Raw genomic sequence first — 24,679 nt, 5'->3', positions numbered from 1 at the left:
AGTTGCTTTTTCTAAAGCCTCAAAAAATTCCTCCACTTCTACCTTAGCAGAACTTCTGTGGGACCATAGGCACAAATAAGTCTCATTGTCCAGTTCCCCATTCTCATATTTGCCCACATTACTCTATTTGAGACTGACTGCCATTCAAGAAGATTAGCCTCGTATTTTGTGTTGAATACTATGGCTACTCCTTCTTTTTCTTGATTGTCATTGCCTGAATATAACATTTTGTATTTATTGCTCAGAAAGATCTCACCAGTTTTGGTCTTTTTTGTTTCAGTCACACCTATTATGTCGATCTAGTACTTATCTAATTCCATTTCTTTGCCATTCAGGTTTCTTACGTTGATAGTACCAATCTTTAACTCTGGTGATGTTGAGTTGGGGTGTGTTTTCAGATTTGTTCCAGTAGCTGACTTTTCGCTGTTCGTCCTGGTTCCCTGGCGAAAACAACGGGGGTCTTGTTTAACCGGGCGAAGCCCCAGCCGGCATGAAATTTTGTCATGTTGTACCATCATTTTTTATTTTGGTTTAACCAATAAGAATACGATTTGGTCGGCTAAATCCCAAATTGCCAGCCCATCCTTGTTCGTTCAGTATCCAAGTAGATACCCAACAGGGTGCACCACGAGAAGGTGAGGAATGAACATTAGGTCAGAAGCCCTGGTCAGCTCTCTGCATTCCTTTAAAGGCTATGTGGAGGTCTCCTCTCAGTTATAGAGCTTTGACCCTTAAGCACCCCTTTTACATACCTTTCTTATTACATACCTTAAGCACCCTTTTACGTACCCCTTTAACATATATATATATATATATATGTTGATCCCATATACAAGAGGCTAAGGGACCTACCTACAGGCACATCACTAATATGAGTTGGGTGAAGATGAGAAGTGAGATAGAAGTTTATTGATTTTTCTTGAAAAGTTGCAGGTTGTAGTTGTTTGGAAATACTTAAGGAAAGCTGCTCTAGGGGGCAGAGGTGAATGGAATAAAAGAAGATAAAAAGAAGGAGGTTCAGTGTGTTTGCAGTTGAACAGTAAAGCAGTGCTGGGCAGCTGTAGCTCTTGTATTAACAGGTACAATAGAAAGTGGAGGAATGATGGAGTGGTGACCTGTAGAATATGCATTGTACTGAAACACTGTGCATGTGAGACATAGGTTGAAGAGAGTCTGTAAGAGAGATATTGTCTATGATCCTAATTGCATGCCTCTGGATGGTGTCAAGAATTTTAAGGGAAGTTTTAGGTGCACCACTCCAAACTTGTGAGCAGTATTCTAAACATGGACAGATTTGGGATTTGTATATAGCGAAGAGTTGGTTGGGTATAAAACAGGCTCTTGAACAAAAGAGAATGCCAAGTTTCTTGGATGCTAACAAGGCTACTGATGTGATGTGTTTATACCAAAAAAGACGAACTAAATGTCAGTCCAAGCAAAGAGATTTGATCTTGTCTGGCAATTTGAGTATTACTGAGGGTATCTCTGTAACAAATTACAGAGATACCCTCAGTAATCTGAGGGTATTTCTGTAATTTGTGAGATACCCTCACAAATTACAGAGACATTTTCCCAGAACATTTGTATAGATTTTCTCTTGCCAGAACAAGGACCAACTTTTCCTTTTTCATTGTGCCAGCTGCCTTTTTTAATACCTAGAAATATTCCTCCATTTCTTCCTTAGTAGGCACAAATAATTCTCACTGTCCAGTTCCCCATTCTGAAATTTGCTGACATCATTCTTCTTGATAGTGAATGCCATTCAAGAAGATTATCCTCGTATTTAGTGTTGAATACTATAGCTACTCCTTCTTTTACCAGATTGTTATTGCATGAATATAACATTTTGTATTTGTTGCATAGAAATATCTTACCTGTTTTGTCTTCTTTATTTGAGTTATGCCTAATCTGGTACTTATCCAATTCTTTTTCTAGTTATATTTTTTTTCCCATTGATGCTTCTTATGTTGATAGTACTAATATTGAACTCTGCTGATGTTGACTTAGGATGTGGTGCAGAATTCATTCCAGTACCTGATTTTTCTTGTTCACCCTGGTTCCCTGGCGAAATCAACAGGGATCTTGTTTAACCAGGTGACGCCCCAGCCGACATAAAATTCTGCCATGTTGTACAATCATTTTGCATTGTGGATTTAAGCCAATAAGAATACAACTTGGTCGGCTAAATCTCAAATTGTCAACCAATTCTCATTCATTCGGTATCCAGCTAAATACCTAACAGGGTACACTACAAGAAGGTGAGGATTGGACATTAGGTCAGAAGTCCTGTTGGTTCTCTGCATTCTTTAAAATGCTACATGGAGGACTCCTCCCGGTTATACAACTATGACCCTTAAGCACTTCAAAAATGTAAACATTAATTCAAGATTTTCATTTTTATAATTTCATATTCTTCTAGTTCTTTTCCTTTTTCTCCCATTACTGTTTGCATTTTTACCTTTTCATGTTGTCATTTTGTACACTTTACACACTGACCCTGCCAAACTTTTGTGTTCCATCAATACATAATTACCCACAATCTCCTTGGTTCTTTCTGGGATTCTGTTCTTGTGCTTTTTTTTTTATATACGTATATTCCATGATTTCCATTGACCAGTTTCCAGCAATTTATTTATTACGATTTCTTTTATTATATTTTTAACAATTTCCTGTAATATGTTTTTTGCAATTTCCTTTGCTGTTTTTGTGATTCTTTAGTGTGATTTTCCATGATTTCTTTTGTTCTCTCCCTGGCAATTTCCACTGTTGTGTTTCTTGGAATAGCCTTTTTTTTTTTTTTTTTTGTTGTGTTATTTACTGTGATTTCTTTTATTTTTCGGGATTTCCTTTCTTCGCTATGTTTTTCACAAATTTCTTTTATTTCTTGTGATTTCTTTTGTTTCAAAGTTATGGAGCAAGGGAAAATGGGTTAAGTATATTTCCCTAAATTCAGTTTAGAAAACCTTGCCATATAACGAATAATGTTGCTGCTTAATCAGAGATAATCTACATAATTATTGGTCTACCTATAATGATCAACTTTTTTTTTTATTCTGTAGCATATGAAAGAAGGAGCTCAAGATCAAAGAATGTCAGATCCGATCATAGAATCAGAAACAGTATCAGTTAAGAATGTTACTTTTGATCAATTGGTGACATGATTGGTGATCATGCTACTGACAGTATGATTTCTTTCCTAATTGGAAAGAAATCATACTGTCCAGAACCCTCTCCAAATTGGAACATCCATATAATTTGCTACTTTCATGGATGTTGCAATTAGGACAGGTTACATGTCAATTATAAAGCTGGAAATTATAATAAAACTTAGGAGAATATGACCTTTGGACCCATGATCACTTACTGAATGGGAAAGATATCACAATACATGGGAAGCTTTGAAAAGTTGCATAATTGAGGTCATATCTGAATACATCCCAAGAATTCAAAGAATAAACAGAGAGAAATGTATGTGCAGCCTTATTAAACAACAGATTCATCAGAAGAATATGAGTGAAAGGAATATCATGAGAATAAGAGTGAGAGGAATTATGAAATATATGAAGTATAAGCAAAAAAAACTTACAAATATTGGACAAAAAGTTAAATTGGAGTATAGAAAGAAATTCACTGTGCATGCTAAACATAATTTTATCATGCTGTGAGTAAAAGAAAGAATGAATGTGGAAGAATAACTTTACTGAATGCAGATGGTACCATGTGTCATCGTATTTGAACAATCTCATCAAAAGCTGATGAGATTGTTCAAATAACAAGTGCTTACTTCACTAAGACCTAACAACCAGGTGTATGTAACATGGTGCACTGTGCTACAACTACATCAGAAGAAAAAGAGATAGGGATTCATGAGAGTGAGGTTCAAGAGCTGTTGCAAAACCTAGAAAAAATTTGGCAATAGGGACAAATGAGATATCAGCATGTTCAGCCGAACTGGCTACGTCCTTGACATGTTTGAATCACTTGAGTCTTAGCTGAAGAAAGATACTACAGGAATGGAATGTATGTATGATAGTTCTTTTGTACAAAGGTCGCACAAAAAATCCGATGTGTCTAACCACCAACCTTTCAGTATATCTGGAGTGGTAGTGATGATTTTGGAGTAGTTGGTAAGAGCCTGTATGCAGAAATGGGTTGACAAGCAAGCTATATTTTGAAAGGAAGAGCATGGGTTGACAAACAAGCTATATTTTGAAAAGAAGAGCATGGGTTTACTAAAGGGTGGTCATGTTTTAGCAATTTGCTCATATTTTATAATAATGTTATGGGCAAGAAAGACTGTTGCATAAACTGGAGAATATGGAACTAGGAAAAAACTATTCACTTGGATAAGTGTGTGTGTGTGTAGTTAACGTGACCAATGGTGTATCCTCAGGGATCAGTTCTTGAACCACTGTTGTTCAATCAGTACATTAATGGAGATGTTCAATTGTTTTCTGTTGATGTTGTCAAAAATATGTTGTTCAAAGTGGTCCATATAAAGAAATGCAGGGCAATCAGGGATGCAAATGATATACAGTGCTTACAGAATGATTTGAATAGGATGGAAATGTCAGTGAATAATAAATAGCTGTCGATTCAATGTTAATAAGTGTAAATTTATGAACTTTGCCATCATGAAATCAATTTCCAGTGGCATGGGAATAACTGCTATGAGAAACTGATGACACTAGGAATCTTGAACTTAAAGTGGATAAAAGTTGAAGTTCAAAGTTTACAAAACAAAAATTACAAATACAACTCAAAGAATAACAGACATATTAAGTCAAATGTTGATATGTAAGAATATAGAAAACATTTGACTCTTTACAAGGCATTGATGACCTCACCTGGTCATCAATGCCTTCTGGATTTTTGTTATGTTTGTTTATATAAATTACATGCAAAATTATACCCCAAGTTACGTGAATTCGACTTGCACGCTTTTTGTCGGTCCCACCTACCGTGTAACTTCAGAGTATGCCTGTATATATATATATCATAGAAGCAGTTAATAATTTGGGGGTAAGTGTTTTTTTTTTTTTTTTTTTAGACTGTTATTACAATGCACTTGCTTATGGTAAAGTGTGGTAAAAGAACTAACATAGGAATTGAGTGAAGAAAATTTTCCATGCATTTCCCTTGATTTATTGGGTAAAAATGTGAAGAACGCAATAAATTTTTATTTATTGCATTTTTTAACATTTCATGCTCAAACTTAGCATGCAGATATTATTTATTATGGTGTAAACTTTAGACATATACATGAGAGTTCTTTTTACTTTTAAGGATATCCACTTACGTAAAAGGTGTGGTGGGAGCTCATCTTTAGGCCTGCAGATAACACAATGGTATCCATATTCTGTGCACTTTTCAGCATCCTCTTCAGAAGTCATCTGATCACATTGGGCATGTAACCATCTGCAATCGATAATGAAAAATTACATACATGTAGTTAGACACAAACTGTATGATAGATCCATAGTTTAATGATGGAGATAGGAAACAGTTTATTAGAAGAAAGAAACAACAATTTATAGTTATTTGATATGATTAACTTCTTCCCTCTTTATAAGACTTCTGGTGAATACATACACAAAAAAATATAAAAATAAAATTTTTAAAAAATCCAAGTCAATAACTGCCAAATTTAACACTAATGATTTACCTTTTTTTTTTTTTTTTTTTTTACATCAGACTATCATCATCATATGCAAGAAACAAAAACAAATAAACACACAGAGTGCAAAAATTTTCTTGGTGTGAAATTATTTAGGCATAATTTCCACACCAAGAGATAATGTCTGAAGTTGTATTAACCAGAACAAATTATCAAAACTTCAGTTTCTGGTTATGATCCACATATAAAATATTATAAAGCTGTTTTACAAGTATGAACAACCAAAAAATTAGAAAAGAGAATAACACAAACGCGCGCACACACGCACACACGCACACACACACACACACACAAAGCTCCTCTCTCTCTCTCTCTCTCGATCGCAAGATCTGAACACCTCTTATCAAGCTACAAATCCTATTTTGATCAATAGCCAAACATAAGTTTCTGAAATACCATGGAATTTATCACCTGTCACTACTCAATTCCAGCATACCTTATTACAAATAGACATGAAAGCAACTAAATAATTAATGAGAATCCATTGCATACTAACATTAATGAATCTAATTTTTTTGTTGTTGTTGTTGTTCTTTGTAATGATGCCACAAATTTTATAATTAAATGATCCCTCCTTGTTTCTTCTTCTTTAATTTGTTCTGTAGGCTGTTTCTCTTTTTTTTTTTTTTTTATTCAAAATGAGTTTTTATTTTTTAAGAGATATGGTTTATATGAATTTTTGTAGTTTTCGATTCCTTAAATTTAAAACCAAATAATCTTAAATTATTATTATTATCATTATTTTAAAAAAAAATTCTAATTTGGCATCTTTGCATTTACACAATCTGGAAAGGAAAACTCAACCATTCAACTAAATAATATTGAGCTCTCACTTTTTATTGTAGTATCAGTAACAAATTAAACCCTCTCACTAAACGAGTGAGTGGGTACTTCCATGAAATGGGAATTGCTTGAGTTTAATCACTAAAATAGAAAGGATATCAGCATTATTTAGCATTCTATCATTGTAACAAGAAAATATAATGGTGTTTAAATTGGCTATCTGCATACTTCAAATTATGCTCAACATGTATGATAGCTATTATAACATATTAAAGTTTAAATTATTGACCTTTTAGGTGACAATTCTATGCTAATAAAGTTTTTTAATTGACTTTTCCTCCAGTTTTATAATTCTTGTCATTATGCCAGTTCACTTTATTCCATTATTGTAACCAATTCTTTTGCTCTCTTCCTGAATGATGATCATATTACAGTGAGTGAAATATATAAGAGTTGTAAATGAATTCTAAATTCCTTTACTTGTGTTAAATCACCTGTCAGATACTTTAAAAAAGTATCTGACAGGTGATTAAAAAAGTATCTGAAAGTATCTTTTTTAAAGATACTTTAAAAAAGGAATATTTTACAATATTCCTTTTTTAAAGTATCTTTATGTTAGTATACACTACACGCATGCTTCTATAAAATGTCTAGTAACAAATCTTCGTTGACCTCATAATCTGTTTAGCCCAAAATACATAACTGTGCATTAAGTAACATTCATGCTTAATATTCCTACAATATTCCATAATGCAATATTGTAGGTTTTGAAATCCATGTTTTCTACCTTTCCATAAATGATAGTTTAACTCATTAATTATAAAAAATAAAAATTCTCTTTCTATGGAAGGAGTGGAGTATTGGGGGGGGGGGGGGGGGGGAACTGTTCTGTTAAGTAATAGAATATCCAACACATTACATAATTTATTCCAAATATGCAGGGTAAGAGGACAGTTGTAGAATGCATGTGCTACTGTTTCTAATCTGTAACAGATGTCACAAAGTGGATCTCCAATATTAGTATTTCCATTTGATGGCATTTACAGGAAGGTGACCATATGCAATTCTCCACTCAAGATCTTCTTGTTAGGGTGTCCTTGGAACTTTAGTACGTTATTAAACAAAGTTTAATTCTTAATACCCAACTGGAAAAGTTCATGGCATAACATGTTTAAAGATTTCCCATTATAACACTGAGGTTTACTGTTATAATGGGAAAAAAAATCAATGCCACAATGATGTAGCAGTCTTAGAATTAATCACAGAATGTTGTGGTATTCAGAACAATCTCAGCTCTTGGACCATTATAATCATTTATTCCACACAGTGGTAGATTAAAACCTAGGTTGTACTGGAGAAGGTCTACACATGTGTCATTGGTCTGCAATATTTTACACATTTTTGAAGATGTGTTGCATAAATAGCATTCTGCTATTTATGCAACACATAAATAGCATAAAAAGATATTATAGATCAACAACCTCATCACATCCAAAAAATTAACAAAAATCCTAAAGAAATACAATCTTACAACCACTTACAGACAGGATAATTCTGAAATTTTATTCTTAAAATCTGCTGAGGTTTTTATGAAGGAAGCAGAATTTCTTTGTAAGAAAGAAGATTAGATAAATATTTTGAAATCTTATATGTAGGACATTCTATACAGTTATCAATAGGTCTTAATGGCACATCTTCTCTATGCAATTTAGGAAGGCAGTCTTGGAACAAAAGCATGATGAACTTTTAGCTTCTTTACTGTTTCATCATCACAAAAATAAACTTCATCTAGAAGATTATTATTATTAAGTTTATTGATCTATAATTGCAATGCTTCTGTATGTAGAATGATCTTGAAGTAGAAGACTAATTTTCTAAAATAATTATTCTTATCATGAATTAAAACTACTTGACCTTTGTCGGCTTTAGTAATAATTAGATTTTTTACATTTTAGAGCCTTATCTTCTCTATATATTCAACTATCTCTCTCTCTCTCTCTCTAAAGCTCGACTTTCTGCAGTCGAATAGCGAGGTAATACTTCTGGGGAGGGAGGGTCCTTCAATATCCATAACTCACATTGGTTCCCCTGCTCCAATTTCAATGAATAAGCAGGTAGGGACACTGAAGTCTTTTGCCATCAACAATGACCAGATGATCAGTCCTCCCATCTGAATACCTGAACACCCCCCCCCCCCCACCCTTCAAACTGCCGACACACCTGACCTCTTCCTGACAAGCTCCCCTTCCAGGTATACTGTGGTTGTTGGTTCTCCTCTTGGTAACTCAAACCACATACAAGTCTCTTTTACAACAGAACTACCTTCATCCACCAGTTCAGAGTTTCGTGTACTTTGGCATTAAAATGGTGCCAACCGGGAGGACCTCCGTGACTTCTATTCCTCCTTCCCAGTGTGACTACTGCTTCAGCTCTTCTGATTCAAACACCTACTCAGAGTGAATAACAGAAATCATCTCCACTCCAAACTCTCAGCCATTGGCCAAGCCTTGGTTCTCAAAGAATTGTGCCAATGCTGTAAAAGAAAAATCCTCTGCTTACCACGAATGGCTCAAGACCAAAACTCCAGCTGCCCACTCTGCAGCTCACAACAGCTGTAAACAGAATAATCACCAAATCCAAGTGAGACTTTGAAAGGGCCAAATGCTGCAAACTCTCCTCTTGCCCAAATGGCAGTTGCTCCTTCTGGTCCCTTGCCAAGGCTACTGGGCACAACTTCTGCCCGCCAAGGTTTCCACCACTCCACATCTAGATGGTGCTGTAGTTACCTCACCTAAAGATAAGGCAACACTTTTTTCTTCCAATTCCTGTATTGAAGACCAGGACAAAGTTCACCCAAATCTACCAAGAATGACTCACTTCATGTTGCCCATAGTCTTCTGACAAAAAGAAATCCAAAGATTATATTTAGCACTTATTGTGCTAAAAAATTGTGCCCGAGAACTAACACCTATCCTGTGTCACCTCTTCAATCTATCCTATTCAACCAGCATCTACCCTACAATATAGAAACAGGTCCACATCGAACCCATCCCAAAGAAAGGTGATAAAAGTGAACCAATGAACTACCGTCCAATTGCTGTCACTATTGTTCTCTCTAAAACTATGGAGAAGGTATCAACAACCAAATCTTGAACCACCTAGAGTCCCACCAACTAATCAGTGACCAGCTGTATGGATTTCACCACTCACGATCTACAGCTGGTCTTCTTGCTTACATCACTCATCTCTAGATTCAAGCCACAGAAATTTGGAGAAACTCACTCATGTGATTGTCCTCATCATTTCAATGGCTTTGGTCGGGTTTGGCACAGGGTCCTAATAAACTGCCATCGTATGGTCTACCTTCCTCACTCTGAAATTAGATCGTCAACTTTCTCATTGATCGCTCATTATGTGTCATGGTGGATGGTTTACTCTCCTCAGATTTCTCTGCCAATGCAGAGGTATCCCAGGGTTCTGTTCTTTCACCAACTTTCTTCCTTTTGCATATAAATAACCTGCTCTCTAAGACTCCCATCCTATTCATAGCTTTGCTGACAACAGTAGGCTCCATTCATCCTTTTCATTCGACAAACCTTCCAATGCTCAAATATTAGAATTCTCAAGATCCACCATGACTAGCAACATGAACTCAGATCTCTTAGTGATATCTCAGTGGGACAAGGACAACCTTGTAAGCTTCAATGCCACCAAAACATAGTCCTGTCTGATCTTACTTGCAAGAAAGAACTCGAATGCTTTGCCCCCTTACCTTCAGTAACACTGTGATATCCAAGCACAATCAGATTTCTCTTCTTGGACTAACCTGCAAGATCTTTCCTGGCACAATCACATTGCAACTATAGCTTCTGAAATGGCCAAAAAAACTTGGTGTACTTTATTTACACAAGACACTACTTCACCGACTGCTAACTCTATACAAAGCCCAAATCCGACAAGTCATGGAGTATTGTCCCATATTTGGGATGGTGCACCAAAATCCTCTCTAAGATTGCTCGATTCTGTCCAGAAGAGAGCAATCCAGCCACTCTCTCACATACCCACTTCAATTCCTCTCTATCACAGACATTCAGTTTCTGCCTTGCCTCTTCTGCAGATACTTTCATGGGCAGTGCTCAACTGAATTCATCACCGTCATTACGAACTGGGCTCACTGTCCGTTGGTGTCCGATGCCTCCTTCACTATCTTCTTCCACCTTCCTTTGTCCAGTGCACAGTGTTGCAGTTTTTGTACATCCATTCCACACCAGTCCTTTATGTCGTCTATCCATTCTCTGTATGGTCTACATGTTTACACCATCCATAATACCTAACATGAATGTCTTTATCTTCCAGTCCTCACTCATTCTGCAGATGTGTCCAAATAATTGCAGCTTCCGTTTTATAATCTTCTGCATTAAATTCTCCTTTGGTTGTATCTTCCGATAGAGCTCTTCATTTGTGATTTTCTGTACCTATCCTATCTTAGAATCTTCCTGTAACAAGTTCTTTCAAATGCCAAAATTATTTTTCTTGATTCCTTATTTATTATCCACGTTTCAGATCCACACAGTACACCACTAAAGGTTCATATTTCCAGCACTCTCAGTTTTGTTTGCAGGCTGATCACTTTACTTTTCCAGATGTTATCCAAGGCATTCAGATTTATTCTTCCCTTTGCAATCCTGATCTTTATTTCTTTTCTACAGTCCAAATCACATGTCATTTTACTTCCCAAATATGTGAGCTGTTCTACATTTTCTATATCAATTCCACCCACTTGTATCTTTTGTTTCATGTTCTTCTCACCAAATGCCATTGTCTTTGTTTTTTCCAAGTTCATAACAAGTCCAAATCTCTTTCCTTCCTCATTTAACAGTTTCAATGTTTTTTGTAGTTATCTTTCTTCTTCTTCCATAATAACAATGTCATCTGCAAATCACAAATTGTTATCCCATGCACCAATATTCCTTTTGCACCTTCCTTCATTTTATCCATTGCTCTTTCTAAATGTGTGATGAAAATGCTTGGTGATATTAGGTCACCCTGTCTAGTACCTCTGCTTGTTCTAAACCATTTCTCCAAATCACCACCTATTCTAACTGCTGCAACTGCATTCTTGTAAACATATCTTACTATAGTTATTAGTTTTCCATCAATTCCATAGGATTCTAGCACAGCTAATCTCACTTTCTGGTCGATACTGTCAAATGCCTTCTGAAAGTCAACAAAGCAGGTATATATGTTTTTGTTTTTTCTCCTAGCTTTCTTTGCTATTAACCACATTGTCAAAATCTGTTGAATTGTACTTCTATCTTTCCAAAATCCTGCTTGCTCGTCTGTAAGGCATACTTCCAATTGTTTTCTCAATCTTTCTGTCAATATCATCATCATCACCTTACAAAGGTGACTCCTCAAAGCAACTGTTCTATAATTTTTACATTCTAGCTTATTTCCTTTCTTGTATAATGTCACTAATATCGATTTCATCCACTCGTCTGGCATTTTCTCTTCTTTCCATACCATATTACAAAGGTGGTGCATTTCTGTAACCATACTTTCGCCACATTTGATAATTTCTCCAGTGATGTCATCATTACCGGGACTCTTGTTGTATTTTAGCCATCCTATTGCTTTTTCTACCTCTCCTCTTAAAATGTCTACATCATATTCATTACCTGGTGGTGATATCAGCTTCAATTCTTCAATCAGTGTCCCTACGCTATCTAAATCTAGTTTTTCTTCATATAACTCACTACAGTATCTTGTCCACCACTGTACAATTTTATCTTTACTCAACAATACTTTGCCTTCTTCATCTTTAATTGTGGTCTGTTTTGGTTGCCACCTGCTATTAATGGTTCTAATCATTTTGTACACTTCTCTAGTTTTATGCTCTCCATAGTGCTGTTCTATATTATTGCATTGGGCTTCTAAGCATTTAATCTTATCCATTCTGACTGCTTTTTTTCACCTCATTACACTTTCTTCTATACTGCTCCTCTATTTGTTCTGATGTATCCCTTCTTATCTTCAACATTCTTTTCTCCTGTACTAACTTCAGTGTTTCTTGTCTAATCCACTTCTTCTTGATCTTCACTTCTTCTGGTACTGTTTCTTCAACTGCATCTTCTATCACTTTCATTACTCACTTCACTCTTAGATTTGAATTTTCTTCTTTGTTCACACTTTTAAGTTTCTCTTCTAACACTGTTAAGTACCTTCTTCCTATTTCTGCTTCACTTATTCTTGCTGTGTCTTTTCTGATGATGGGGCCAATTCAACTGAATTGGTCACTATTATTCTCCCACTCTCCTCCCAAATTATTAAAACAAGAGCCACTGCTAACAACACCTTTTTATAATCCACCTTGAAACTTACCAAACTAACTTCACTGCCTCCTCTTTCATTCCATCTACTTCTGTCCTTTGGAGCAATCTCACCCACTCTATCTTCCCCAGAGATTACATTCCTCAGCTGTTCAAGAAGCTAGACAGATTCTTCCTTTCTTCTATTCATCTTGCCCACACACAGCACTAACATGCTATAGGTCATGTGGACCAGGTATGAAAGAAAGATTATTAGATTTTTACATCAGAAACAATCTCAAAATTGGAAACTGTTTGTTTCGGAAAAGACAAAGACACAGAATTACAAGATATAGTTGGGATGGAGAGCAAAAATCAGTACCTGATTATTTCATCCTTGATAAAGAATGGAGTAAGGTAGTCATGGATATTCAAAGTGCTTTCAGTTGCTTTACATATGTTTCTTATAGCTGCTTTTAAGGTGAATGCAAAAGATAAATATGGCAGGGGGGGGGAGTGATAGAAAGCTGAACCTATGGACGTTCAAAGAGTCTGAAAGAAAGCAAGAATTTTAGTCTCAGATTATGTCCAACGCCCATGAGGTAACTACAGATAATGTACATGAAGAACGAGAAAAATTTTGAGATCTAATGGTAGGAACATCAGAAAAGGTGTGTGGGAAAAAGTGGATTCAGAAAAGGAAGAGAAACATGCTGGTGGAATGAGAGTTAAAGAAAGTGAAGTTAAAATATAAAGCTTCTTGGAGGTTTATGAACACTAGATCAAGTGATGATAGACTTGTTTATAATCAGAAAAAGAGTCATGCAAAAAAAGAGAGGAAAAGATAAAAGGATGGATTGAATTTATGCATAAATTGGAAGAAGATATTAATGAGAACTAAAAAATGTTATATGGACTAAAGAAGAACAGAAGAAGAAATAATGAGCCCCCCCCTCTTGCCATATTTATAGAGGAGGGATTGATATAATGTGGCATCATTATTTTTGAGATCTGCAAAACAAAGATGAAAGCCACAGTGAAATAAACTGAAATGAATACAGTGATAATATGGAAAGACCCCTAGATTAAATAGTTTATTGCTGAACAATTCAGAGATTATGACAATACAAGATTGAAATGGTTATGCAAACTGATTTGGAGAAAGAAGGTGGCACCTGATGATTGCACAAGGGGATTATAGTTCCAATATATAAAGGAGATTCGAGAAGAGAATGTAGTAACTATAGAGGAATAATATTACTGTGTCACTGTGCAAAGATTTATGAAAGGATAATAGCAACAAAAATAAGAGATAAAATAGAGGAAGGTCTTAGAGAAGAGCAGTTTGGTTTTAGAAAAGGGTGATCAACTGTTGATGAATTTTGTTGTAAGAGAAATGTTGCAAAGACACTCGAAATTTGGAAAAGCCTTTGATTGGGTTTAACAGGAAAAAGTCTGAGAAAGTTTAGAAAAGGCATAGAAGAAAAAGAGATAGTCATGATAAAGAACATGTATGTTAAGTCTAAGCCAGCCTTGTTGGCTGAGTGGTTAGAGTATGCGCTTTCCAGTTAAGAGGCTGCAAGTTCAAATCCCACCATGGACATGGATATTTGTGATCATCTTACTAACTCTATGTGGAAAGGGATTCTGCGACCTTATCACTTCTTTTAGCAGAAGTCTTCACTCCCCAAACTCTATGAGGTATGGGAGTGAACATACATCATCAAAGTCACATTAAATGTGAATAACTAATTAAGTCTAAGAGCTGTGTAAGGACTAAATTTGGTAATTTGGAGTGGTTTACACTTAAAATGGACTGCAACAAGAAAGTGCCTAATCACTTCACCACTGCTGTTCACCACACTGAACAGCAGCGCCTTATCTCCACTACTGTTCAGTGTGGTGATGAATAGTGTCCTAGATACAGTTGATGACCAGAAAGGAAAATCAACTATGTTTGCAGACGATGTGGTGATTTCGGTACATTCAGAAAAAGAATTACAGAAGAAATTGGACAGACTGAACAGAACACAGTTACACAATAGCTTATATATTAATGGCAAGAAGGGTGAGACATGGTTTTAAGTCATACAGAAATGTAAACATTTATCATATTGGACTAAGTGGGCAAGATTTGACAAGAAGTGAAAAACTTCAAATATCTGGGAAAGATACTTTTTAGTGATGTTAGTGATAATGGGGAGATAACCAGAAGATAATGAGGAGGATTTCAATGAGCCAAACTTTTTTTTAACAGTGAAAGTAAGTGGATAATGTTTGTCAATTTAATGTCACAAAATGTTAGGTTATGTACTTCAGGGTGAAACGGTTACATACTGTCCATCACACACTGATGGTACTGGGTTGCAGGAAATTGATGAGTCAGGGACTTTAGGGATTATGGAGAACAGAGAGTTGAAGTTCAGAGGGCATATTGCAAAAGACAGTAAAATAGTTTTACTTGGACATTGAAAAACCCTGTGTTTAATGCCCAGGTTTTACTTGGACATTAAAAAATAAATTTCATGTGATGATACTGCGTTTTCCCCTTTTTACGGGAGTTCACGGTACCATCTAGTCCCCCCCCCCATTTTATCCGGGCTCCGGAACCAGCATAGGCTGACAAATCAGACCTATGGCTGGATCAGTATTCATGACTGTAATCCGTGTGTCCTCAGACCAGTCTGCCTGCTTGAGGGATGAAAAACACCAGATAAACTGATGGAAAAAACCCTGCTGTCCATGCCCAAGACCAGTTAACTTGGCTAGGGGTGAGGAAGATCCTTAAGCTCCTCACGTCATTGACAGGAATCGAACCTAGGACACTCCTTCCCCAGGCATATGGTTGCGAAGCGCAAAGCCACTAGGCTAACCACGCGAACTGAAAAACACACTAACAAGTAAAGATGGAGAGGTTATTATCACTCTTTATAAGACTATGATTTGGCAGCATCCTGACTCCTGTGCACAGATTTGGTTGTCTGGGTTTCTTGGGAACCAGGAGGAGGAGGAGAGAATTCAGAAATGTGTGGCCAAGCTGGTGACAGGTCTGTGGAATGCCTCCTATGAAGGAGGCATTCCACAGATTGAAGGTTTGAATTGATAAATTTAGTTGATAGGCAGAAAAAAGAGGACAGGAGAGAAACTGATAAGTTACTAAAGTGATTCCGTAAGATTGACACAAAGGAAATTGTTGAATAAATAAAGAACAGAGAAAGTACTAGAGGTCAACCCTGGAAGTTGTATAAGAATGTGGTTTGAAAGGATAAGTTTCTTCCTTGGAGAGTGGTGAGTGAGTGGAATGGATTGTCAGAATTAGTTGTAAGTGCCCTGACAGTGAATGAGTTTAAGGAGAGGTATGATAGGTATTGTGTGTATAAAGGTTAGTGCGGGTCTCCTACAATGAGTCTTCTGACTCCTAGAAGATATCCCATATAATAATAATAACAATGAGAGAAATGGTGATTTCAGGAGCAGAGAGAAAATTTGTTTTTGAAAATAACTGATGACATTTGATTCATTTTTACTGGATTACTATGTACTTTTATGTGTCTTTTTTTATTATGTGGTATATAATAGTTTTATTACTATTATTATGTGGCAATATCAAAGCCTTATAATGGAAAAAGGTAACTTCCTTATCTCTGCATGTTAGTGTATTCTGCTATAACTAAGTAATCCTGTAAGCTACGTTAGCCATTATATATATATGTCCAAATATATATCTTCTGAACCTCAATTCATCCACCAATACCCATATCCCAAGCTTCATCAATTTCTTGAAACATAATAGTACAAAGGTTGTTGTTTTCATCTCAAAATTCATAACTTTACACTTTTCTTCATTAAACTGATACCTCATTCTCTTCTGCCCAAAATTTTGATTTGTTTCCGTTTTTCTGTATTTTCTAAGAGGACTTGAATTACAAAGTCAGAAACATTTTTATTATTTCTTCTTTACATGAATTATTTCTTTTAAAACTCCAAGCCCATCATGAAGTTCTTTTTCTATATCTACTTTTGCTTTGACAATTATTTTCTTTCGAATTTCTCACTCATTCCTAAAGTTTTCTTGTTATTAAATTTGTTTACTTTCACCTGAAATAATATTTAAAAATCTGAGGTTACAATTCATATCTGGTAGTGGTTCAACTTTATTTTCAAAACTTTAGTGACACCCCCCCCCCCCCCCCCACCCCCAAAAAAAAAAGTTTACTCAAGATCAAATGGATACCTAGAAATGAGATGCACACAAGAAGGTGAGGGCTGGAAGAAAAGGGGCAGAACCTACAGTCAGTCCAGGAAAACTCTGATTTGCAGTAATGACAGCAACAATAATTAAAAGAATGCACTCTGTTAACAATAACTGTGTTCTACTGATAAAGCAATACTTCACCATACATTAAAATATGTTCTTTAAAGATTAAGCATATCAATCTATTTAGCGTGACTATTTCCTTTAGAAAGCATTCTGGCAGTCCAAAACAAAAAAAGTGTTGATGAATGATGTCAGAATTCATCTATTCACATGTCTGAAGGTGTTCGTTGTCAAATATAGACATCATTCACACTTGTGCTACTCTAATATTCATGAATTGTAAATAGATATTTATTTATTTTTATTTATTTTTTTTTTTTTTGAAATATAAATTGATAACTGGATTTGTATTCTAGGTAGACAACACAAAAACTAGAGTTCATTATTGCTTTATAAAAATAAAAATAAATAAATAAAAAAAATAGGAACAAACATTAAAACATGCAATTTAAAAACATTTCTAATCATTATTTAATGTTATATTTACATACCTATCACACTGAATACATTGTATTACAAGTTCATTTTCTTGATAGTTTTGCTGGCACACAGGACATATAATATGGCTTGCACATGGACCACACTGAGTATAATTGTTCTGCCAGTTACACGAATAGCCAGGTGATCTTGATCCACAAGTAAGGCAAATTACACACCTAAAAATATATTTTAAGTAATAACATCAAATAAGTCTTAAGAAAAAAATACACCCTGATAGTAGTTATTATGCACATGTTGAGATGAGTATTAGAGTATCACTATATTTCAGAGAAACCTAAAAGGAATACTGTATGCACCACACCACCATGGGCTACAACCAAAAGTCCAATTTCATACTAGGTGAAACAGCTCTAGAACATAACACTCCATTATCAAACTGCACAGTTGGAATGATTACTTAGACATAATGAATTCCTTAAATATATGCACAAACATACATCTCTCCATTTAATGATAAAATCACAAATAAAAACTGATAACAGTGATTATACACACTATATTGAAATGTAATGAAAAAGTATTAAGAGTATTACATTTCTGAAAATCCTAAACTACACACCTTAGACAAATCCTTAATTAGTTTTATGGATATGAATCTGGTATTAAAAAAAAAAAAAAAATTGGATACACTAGTCTGGCTGAAATGAAATGTTCAGTTAATCCCTAAGATGTTCTATCAGCTGAGAAAGGAACTATTCAAGTCAAAATTTATCTGCATCATTCTCAAGACTATGTTCCAAGGACACCTTATACTATAATACTAGAATGTAGTGCATTATCCATTGGTATTCACCATTGTAAATCAGTTCAAAAAGAATTCATACCAGGAGAAACAGCTCCATCCCAATATATTTCTATCATCAAATTTCACAGGGATATAAGTCATTTCATAGGCAGTGGCCACACTTTCATATTTTGCCATTCCAATTAGAAAAGGGTAATATGATTTATCATTCCATACCATTGCTCAATACACCAGCATAATATTCTTTACACTGTAGTCCATACCATTGAAGTCATGGCATAATTAGAAAATTCTCACTGACTATATTGTTAATAACAATCTGTTCAAGCTGGTTCAGAACACTAGAGGATATAGACAATTTGAAATAAGAAGTGATCACCATTTAATTTAGAGCAGGATAATATAAATGAATGCTACATTCAAAAAGTCAGTAAAGTTTGTAAGAAAGTTTTATAAAGAATCAAAGATGAGCAGCTTCAAGAAATAAAATATTAAAGACTTCAAAACAAGAACATGAAAAAGTATCAAGAGTATTACATTTCTGAAAATCCTAAACTACACACCTCACACAAATCCTTTATTAGTTTTGTGGATATGAATCTGGTATTTTTAAAAAAAAGTTGACACACTAGTCTGGCTGAAATGAAATATTCAGTTAATCCCTAAAATGTTCTATCAGCTGAGAAAATATATATTCTTCAGTAGCAAACTGTGCAAAAAGCACAGATTATTAACTGACCCAGAGAGACGTGTGATATCTGCAAAATTAGAAAAACAGGAATCCCAGAGTGGATTCAGGCAGTAGAAAAAGAGAAGACAGCATAGCAAAAGTTCTTAGCAAGTAAATCAGCATGTACTGCAAGAGAATAGAGAAAAAAAAAATGCAAGAAAGTGAGCAATGTGGAAAACAAAAGTGATGGAAGGACTGATAAGATAAATATTAGTAAGATGAAAAATGTTCCGGATGCTACTGAAAAAGACTTAGAAAAGATATTCTGGATATATCTGTAGTAATTACAGTGCTCTCTCTCAATTATTTGATTTTCAAATGATGAATTGAATGAATCTTCAATTAACTAATCCTTCAATGGATTAGAGTATCTAATGATTTCATCGGTACCATGTAACTATACTTCCAGTTATCAAACTCATCTATCCAACTGATAAATTACTCACAACTATGATTGGATAACTGAGAGATTTGTGTACTTTGATAGACTGTTAAAAAACTAGGATTGACAGTACAGTAGCAGAAAATATTCAAAGGAATATGTAATCAGCAGTACATTTCAATACTTGAGGTAGAAAAAGCCATCAAAAATCTAAAATGGGGAAAGGCAGCTGGACTAGATGATATTCAACAAGAAATGCTCAAATATGGAGATAAGTTTTAAAAGTACCCATTTAGAAAAAGGAAAATGAAACTGAATATATGAGAATTAAAGAGGCATTTCTCTTATGTTTCAAATACATTTTATCTGAAGAAAAACATGGGAAAGCGCAAGCTGGGTTCCGGCCAAACAGACGTTGTTAGGATATTTTCATTTTCAGGCAAGCAGTTTTACTCTCATGATTTCTAAACAAGGATATGTATTTACACTACAATAATAGTATGTAATCGCGATGTTGTATCAAGCAATATGCAGTCAACGTTCAAGTTGCAAGTCATCAGCTAGAATTAAAGAAGACATAAGATGGTTTGATATAAAATGATATCTCATTTTACATCAGAATGGTAATGCAGATATCCGTGTGCATTACCATTGCTGTTAATCATCATCTATATGGATCACATTAGAAAATAAAGTGCTGCTAAGACTGATACAAAACTTGAAGATAATGTTAATCTCAGCTCTTCACTTTATGGAGATGATGTTATAACTCTTAAATAAATTCAGTACAAGTTGGTAAGATTAGATAATTAAATTGAGTGACTGCTGTAACAAAATGTGGTATCAAAATCAGTGATAAAAGTCTATGAAAATAGGCAGGAGCCAATCAAAAAAACATCAAATGCATCCTCACTGAAGAAAGAACAAGTAAAACATTCTATTTAAGCACATTTTTAGTGAAACAGGAGATAAATTAGCGTAGAACATCTTAATGATTTGGTATAGCCATTACTGTATTGGAAATGTTAGCAAAATAGATGTCTGATGGCAAGAAAAAAATCTAGAGGAAGACCAGAACTAGGCAGACTGATGCAGTTAGAAATGCCTTAGAAGATTAAAATATAAGATTTGGCAATAGACTAATTTGGAATAAAATTCTCTACACGAGTCACGAGTTAGCAATCATCTTTTCGTATAATACTATCATAGTATCCTGTACATCTTCTGAGGAAACAGATCTAATTGGGAATGTGATGATGTTTACATTATTACCAAATATTATCAAGTTTGTATATTTAAGTGTATCACCTCTGATCACCTCTGAAAGCTAAAGCTCTGCAACTTTTTGGTTTTATAAATGTTGTGTGTGTATGTGCGTGTGTATTTCTATCCCCCCTCCCAATAAAGCTAAATGGTGATCATTTCCTATTTCAAATCTCCTGTATATTATTGTTTCCTGAACCAGCTCACACTGCTTCATGAGAAAGGTCATCCCTATCAACAATAACATACTCTTTGTATTTCTTGTGCTTTTTCTCTAATGTGAAGTTCTGCATATGAGTATGCTAAAACATGGTATTAATAATGAATAGTAGTCAATGTTGTGAACAGAAATCTAGCAGCTGCTTACCAGTATTATAAGCCTTTGTTCTTTTTCTCCAAATTTTCAAAAAGATTTATATACAGTATTCATTTCCCATCTGCTATTTTGATATCCAAGAAGGATGAACTTTTCTTTATGATGGAGTCCTCCTTTAAAATAACTCAAAAACTGTTCCATTTCTTTTTTAGCAGAATCTTCTGTGCAACCAGAAGCATGAGTCTTACTTGACTGTCCCATTTTGATGTTCGCTAACATCACTCTACTTGATGTGGGGATGCTGAATATCCAAGAAGAGTCTTTGTATTTAGTGCTGAATACTACAGCTACTCCTTCCTTTCTCTGATCATTATTTCTTGAATATTAAATGTTGTATTTGTTACCATATTTACTTAAATATAACTCATCCTCGCATATACCTCGCACACCTGATTTTACTTTACGAAAAAAGAAATTAAAAAGTTTTGCATATAGTTCGCACGCGAAAAAAAGTTTAAAACTTTTTTTCGCATGCGACAGATAGTGAATGTTGTTATGGCAGTTTCAGATATTTTAGAACTTGGTTGAAGAGAATCAGCATCTCAACCCAACAATCTTCGGCTTACCTTTATCATTGATTTACATGATCTTTTGTTAATACTGCACCAATCATATGCATAGTGATGGAAGCAACCAGTAGAGGAAATGTGGGAGTGAAGCCATTAGTTTCTTCTTGATCTCAGATTGCATGGGGGTGGACTAAGATTAAGAGACCATCATTAGAACTGTTGTGCAACTGGATTTTCATAGTTTGAAACATGATTTTGCCAGAAATGATTAATTTAATTACAGAAGCATTGGTGCTAAAAGATTCAAATACATCCCGTGATGTGTACACAGCCGATCATCTAAATAATCTTGATAATTAACATTCAAGTGCATTCATTTTATAAATAATGTGAGAAACTATAAATTATAATGAATACTGAGGATTTAATTATGAATATCAATTTAGTTTTTGTAAATCCCTGTATATCTCACATCATGAATTTTTAACTTTAATTTCGGAGAAAAAAAGTGGAAGTGATATTCGAGTAAATACAATATTTAGAAGAACCTCATCTGTTTTTGTCTTCTTTATTTTGGTAACACCAATTATATCAATTTGATCTTTCTCTAATTCTGCCAGTTCCACTACTTCTGGGTAGATACTTTTAATGTTGATGATGACTATGTTAAATTTTGCTGATGTGGAGTTGGAGTTTGTTTCAGTAGTGGACTTTTCACTGTTTGCTCAGGTGACCTGACTAATTTTGAAATGAATATAGAGCAATGGATAGAGGTTATACTATTGAAATATTTCCACTTGGTTGTACTATAAATTAAAGATGCCAAAAAGTTATATTCTTGGTTTAATCCTTTATCCAAGTGTAAGCAAAGTTGCACATCAGGTAACTTTATGACTGGACTACTTATATATAGAGGCTAATGACTTCACATCAATTGTCTTAGTAACCCATAATGCAATACACATATCCTTACTAACGAGTATAATTGCTTTGCATTATGGGATACTAAGACAATTAATGTGACGTCATTAGCCTCTATATACAAGTACCCCAGTCGTGAAGTTACTTCACATGCAAATTTTGTTTGCTTACACTTGGGTAAAAGATTAAACGAAAAACATAACTTCTTGGCATCTATAATTATAGATGCCAATAGTATAACTAAGTGGAAAACTTTCAACCTCTATCTCTAATCCAGAGAATTTCAGTAATGAAGTGTGACACCTTTTGACTGCTATTATATGGAAATATGATTCCTGCATTACTTCGACTTTGGTATCACTTCTGTATCTGGCTCCCACTGATGGCATCTCAGTTTTCAGCAATATAAGAAGTGCTTTCGTTTTCTTTTGTATGTTTTTCATTTTGATTTTATTTTATTAGTGCTAGTAGTAATTTCACTGCCTCTGTTTTTTTTTTTTTTTTTTTTTTTTTTTTTTTAAATAAAGTAAATTAAGATTGCTAGTGGTGCAGTCAATATCTCATTATGGGATTACTTTTGGTAGTATCATGGCTGCCATTTTATAGTAGCTCGAATAAAGCATTCGCTGGTGGTGGTGTAGAATTATTTCTGTATCACAAGATTATTTAATTCTTAGTCTTATGATTGAAAGTTTTTTTTCCTTCTTACAATCAAACGCGAGAGCCTGTGCAGCTCAGTGGATGTGGCGTTTGCACACCAAGGTGCTTGACTGCACAAAGGAAGACTTCTAGGTTTCGAATCTAGTAGGACTAGAAGAAATTTTTCTAAGCCTTTTTTTCGACTGGTTCCCGAGTTAGTCAATCTCTGGCATGGGCAAGTGGGTTTTTTCTCCTGGAAACTCGGGTTTTTCATCCCGTAAACTCAAGAAAATTGATCATAGAACCCACATTATTTCAGACATTAAATATGAGTGTTAGGCACCACGAGATGGTAGCACTTGTTGCGCCTTCTCTCTTCATTCCGTGCTGCTTAATTAGTGATAGCCTTGGGTCAGCTATCTCTGATTGGGTACTAGTGGAGATTGAACTGACCACTCAGTCTCCAAAGCTAGACAGGGCTAAAACTGCCTCACCTACTCCCTATATACAGGAATAAAAAGGCATTAGCTGATTTTTTTTTTTTTTTTTACAATCAAACGCAGAGGTATCAGTCTTTTTCCCCACCTGAGAAAATGGTACCAATTCCTCCAAGGGTGCGAACTCTAGGAACTGAAATTCCAGGATGTGAAGAAGCGCGATGGGTGACTAAGGTTTTAAAAGAGATAGTCGGTGCTAATAAGATTTATTCTTTCATCCCATATGGTGGAGGAAAATATTTAATTGTAGTTAAAAATGTGGAAACAAGGGACAACTATTACAGAACTTTACTTTTGAAGGCAGCAGTTATTCCTGTAATAGTTGGGAGCCAGGTAAAAACAGTAAAAATCAAAAGATTTCTGTGGAATATATAGAGAGCAGTAATGAAATTCTTATAGAGACATTCTCGAAATGGAGTAAGATTAGTAACATGAAAAGGTTTATCAAGTGAAGATCCAAACTGGTTTTCTGGTGATGTCACCTTTACAATGAATATGAAGACATTTGTAGCAAATTTTGTCAACATTGGTACGACCCGAGTTATGATAAACTATCCTTGAGTACAAAGGCAGTGCCTGTGTTGTGGTTCATACGATCACTTGAGTGGCAACTGCCCCAAATCTGAATGTTTCAAATGCATGTAGATGGGACATATCATTAATCAGTGTCTCAAATCCTGTCATAAATGCAAAAGTTCTGAACACTACATTAACACCTGTCTTTTTAGTAATTTTGCTGAAAGAGTGAGAGCACTGGAAGAGCCAAGTAGAACATCATATATAATCAGAGGAATAATAAAGAGTTCTTGGATCTTCCAATTCAGTCTAGTGAAGATGGCACTCTTAAACAAACTACACTTGGTAAAATCACAAAAAGTGTACAACCAAATCAGCTAAAAATTAGGCACAAAATTCCAAATCTGCAGGAGCCACTTTCATCAGTTGAAATTATCAATAATGAATCTAGTATGACTGAACAGGTGCCAAACGAAATGTAATAAAATGAAACTGTTCTACAAGGAGAAACTGG

At 34.9% G+C, this 24,679-nt stretch overlaps 1 protein-coding gene across 1 annotated transcript in view; it reads right to left on the bottom strand.

Annotated features, from left to right (window-relative positions):
* LOC150093819 (histone-lysine N-methyltransferase 2C-like) overlaps nt 1-24,679 on the bottom strand; it is a 1,065,326-nt gene that overhangs the window by 685,107 nt on the left and 355,540 nt on the right. The window contains exons 22-23 of the mRNA XM_090412524.1: nt 17,578-17,742; nt 5,300-5,418 (exon numbers count right to left, since the gene is read on the bottom strand). Of these exons, the coding sequence (XP_090268650.1) occupies nt 5,300-5,418; nt 17,578-17,742 (284 nt within the window). The remainder of the gene's footprint in view (nt 1-5,299; nt 5,419-17,577; nt 17,743-24,679) is intronic.

The sequence above is a fragment of the Typopeltis vanoorti genome, chromosome 23, assembly GCF_054136105.1.
Source record: "Typopeltis vanoorti isolate ZY-2024b chromosome 23, IOZ_Tvanoo_1.0, whole genome shotgun sequence".
NCBI lineage: Eukaryota > Metazoa > Arthropoda > Arachnida > Uropygi > Thelyphonidae > Typopeltis > Typopeltis vanoorti.
This window is presented reverse-complemented; position numbering and strand designations above follow the sequence as displayed.